Source organism: Phytophthora infestans, genomic scaffold, assembly GCF_000142945.1.
Source record: "Phytophthora infestans T30-4 supercont1.500 genomic scaffold, whole genome shotgun sequence".
NCBI lineage: Eukaryota > Oomycota > Peronosporomycetes > Peronosporales > Peronosporaceae > Phytophthora > Phytophthora infestans.
This window is the reverse complement of record NW_003303266.1, coordinates 47836-49640: the sequence shown is the minus strand read 5'-3', so window position 1 is coordinate 49640 and position 1805 is coordinate 47836. Positions and strand designations below refer to the sequence as shown.

The window sequence follows — 1805 nt, the reverse complement described above, 5'->3', positions numbered from 1 at the left end:
CGAATAGCACAGACTGTAATGGTACCAGATTTTACAGCAACTTCGCTAATACATTCAATTCGATGCTCTTCTTATCCACTACCGATAGCTTTCCGCCACTTCATCGTTGCTTGAAATTCGCTGATTTGGCAAGCCCTTCTAGAATGAGCATCGCTTCTAGAATGCAGTCGCATCTGACAATCGCACATCTAGATTTTGAGAGTAGGCAAAAATAGTGCTCGGCCGATAAAAATTTCTATTGGCCGAGCACTATTTTATGTGTTGTTTTGCTGCTGCTCCGCCAAATTTATTAATTCTAGCTGGTCATAGATTTCTACCGAATATTCTGACCACTTCTAAAATTTTCGAGACCCTTTTTTATCGGCTACGTTGAAGTTGAAGTCCGCTAACTCCGACTGCGTTACCACGTCATTTCTGAATTTGCCATCTACTGCTTACAGCGTGCAAACAAGCAACCAAACGTCAAAACCAAGGCTAACCAAGCCACCGTATACCGCTCAACTACACTACCAACCCGAACTATACCAACTCTCCAGCCATGTTCAGCACGTGGGATCTCGTCCGACCATGATAAGAACATTCTTACAAAAACTATCATTTAGAGAACGGCTACTCTTACCGAATTGACCGCTACGTCCTTACGAATAGCACAGACTGTAATGGTACCAGATTTTACAGCAACTTCGCTAATACATTCAATTCGATGCTCTTCTTATCCACTACCGATAGCTTCCGCCACTTCATCGTTGCTTGAAATTCGTTGATTTGGCAAGCCCTTCTAGAATGAGCAATCGCTTCTAGAATGCAGTCGCATCTGACAATCGCACATCTAGATTTTGAGAGTAGGCAAAAATAGTGCTCGGCCGATAAAAATTTCTATTGGCCGAGCACTATTTTATGTGTTGTTTTGTTGCTGCTCCGCCAAATTTATTAATTCTAGCTGGTCATAGATTTCTATCTTCCACCCAAATTTCGAACCCCTCTCAAAATTTTCCAGACCCTTTTTTATCGGCTACGTTGAAGTTGAAGTCCGCTAACTCCGACTGCGTTACCACGTCATTTCTGAATTTGCCATCTACTGCTTACAGCGTGCAAACAAGCAACCAAACGTCAAAACCAAGGCTAACCAAGCCACCGTATACCGCTCAACTACACTACCAACCCGAACTATACCAACTCTCCAGCCATGTTCAGCACGTGGGATCTCGTCCGACCGCGCTTCTGGTACCCCATGTCGTCTCTGGAGCAGTCCATGATGGACCTCGAGCACATGAGCAACCTCATGAGCCGCTCGCGCTTCCCCTTCGACATGGGCAACGAGATGCTGGCGGCGCCCAGCAATGTTGACGACGACGAATTCTTCCGGGATCTGCCTGTGCTTTTGCGCGAGCAGAGACCGACGACGCAGCACCGCGAGGTCGCTACACAGACGACAGAAAAATAATACCGATAACGTAGCGGACGGACCCCGACTCCGGACCGTGATAACGACCCGAAACCAACAGACCGTGAAGGCCAAGGTCACCATTAGCACGAAGGCATCGAAAAGAAGCAGAAGCAAGAGTCCGACAGCTCTGACAGCTTCGAATGGTCGATGCCGACAGCCAGTACTGGCGCCGCCTGCTCGTCCTACAACGTTCAGCAAGTCCGCCAATCGTGGACGACAAAGGCCAGGGAGGTGACAATTTGGGGCGCCGCTACGAAGACTCAAAGAGGCGATTCTGAAAACGTTCCACCAGCGCCGAATCATAGGAAAGAGTCGGAGCACAACGGGGAAACCAGAGGCGCCCCCGACAAACAGGTCT

The 1805-nt window shown here is 48.1% G+C and overlaps 1 protein-coding gene across 1 annotated transcript; it reads left to right on the top strand.

Moving 5' to 3' along the window:
- Positions 1 to 1186: 1186 nt before the first annotated feature.
- On the top strand, positions 1187 to 1444 carry PITG_21577 (uncharacterized protein; the record flags this gene model as incomplete). Its single annotated transcript, XM_002894761.1, has 1 exon — positions 1187 to 1444. The coding sequence occupies one exon, from the start codon at positions 1187 to 1189 to the stop codon at positions 1442 to 1444; it is 258 nt and encodes an 85-aa protein (XP_002894807.1).
- Between the last annotated feature and the right edge of the window lie 361 nt (positions 1445 to 1805).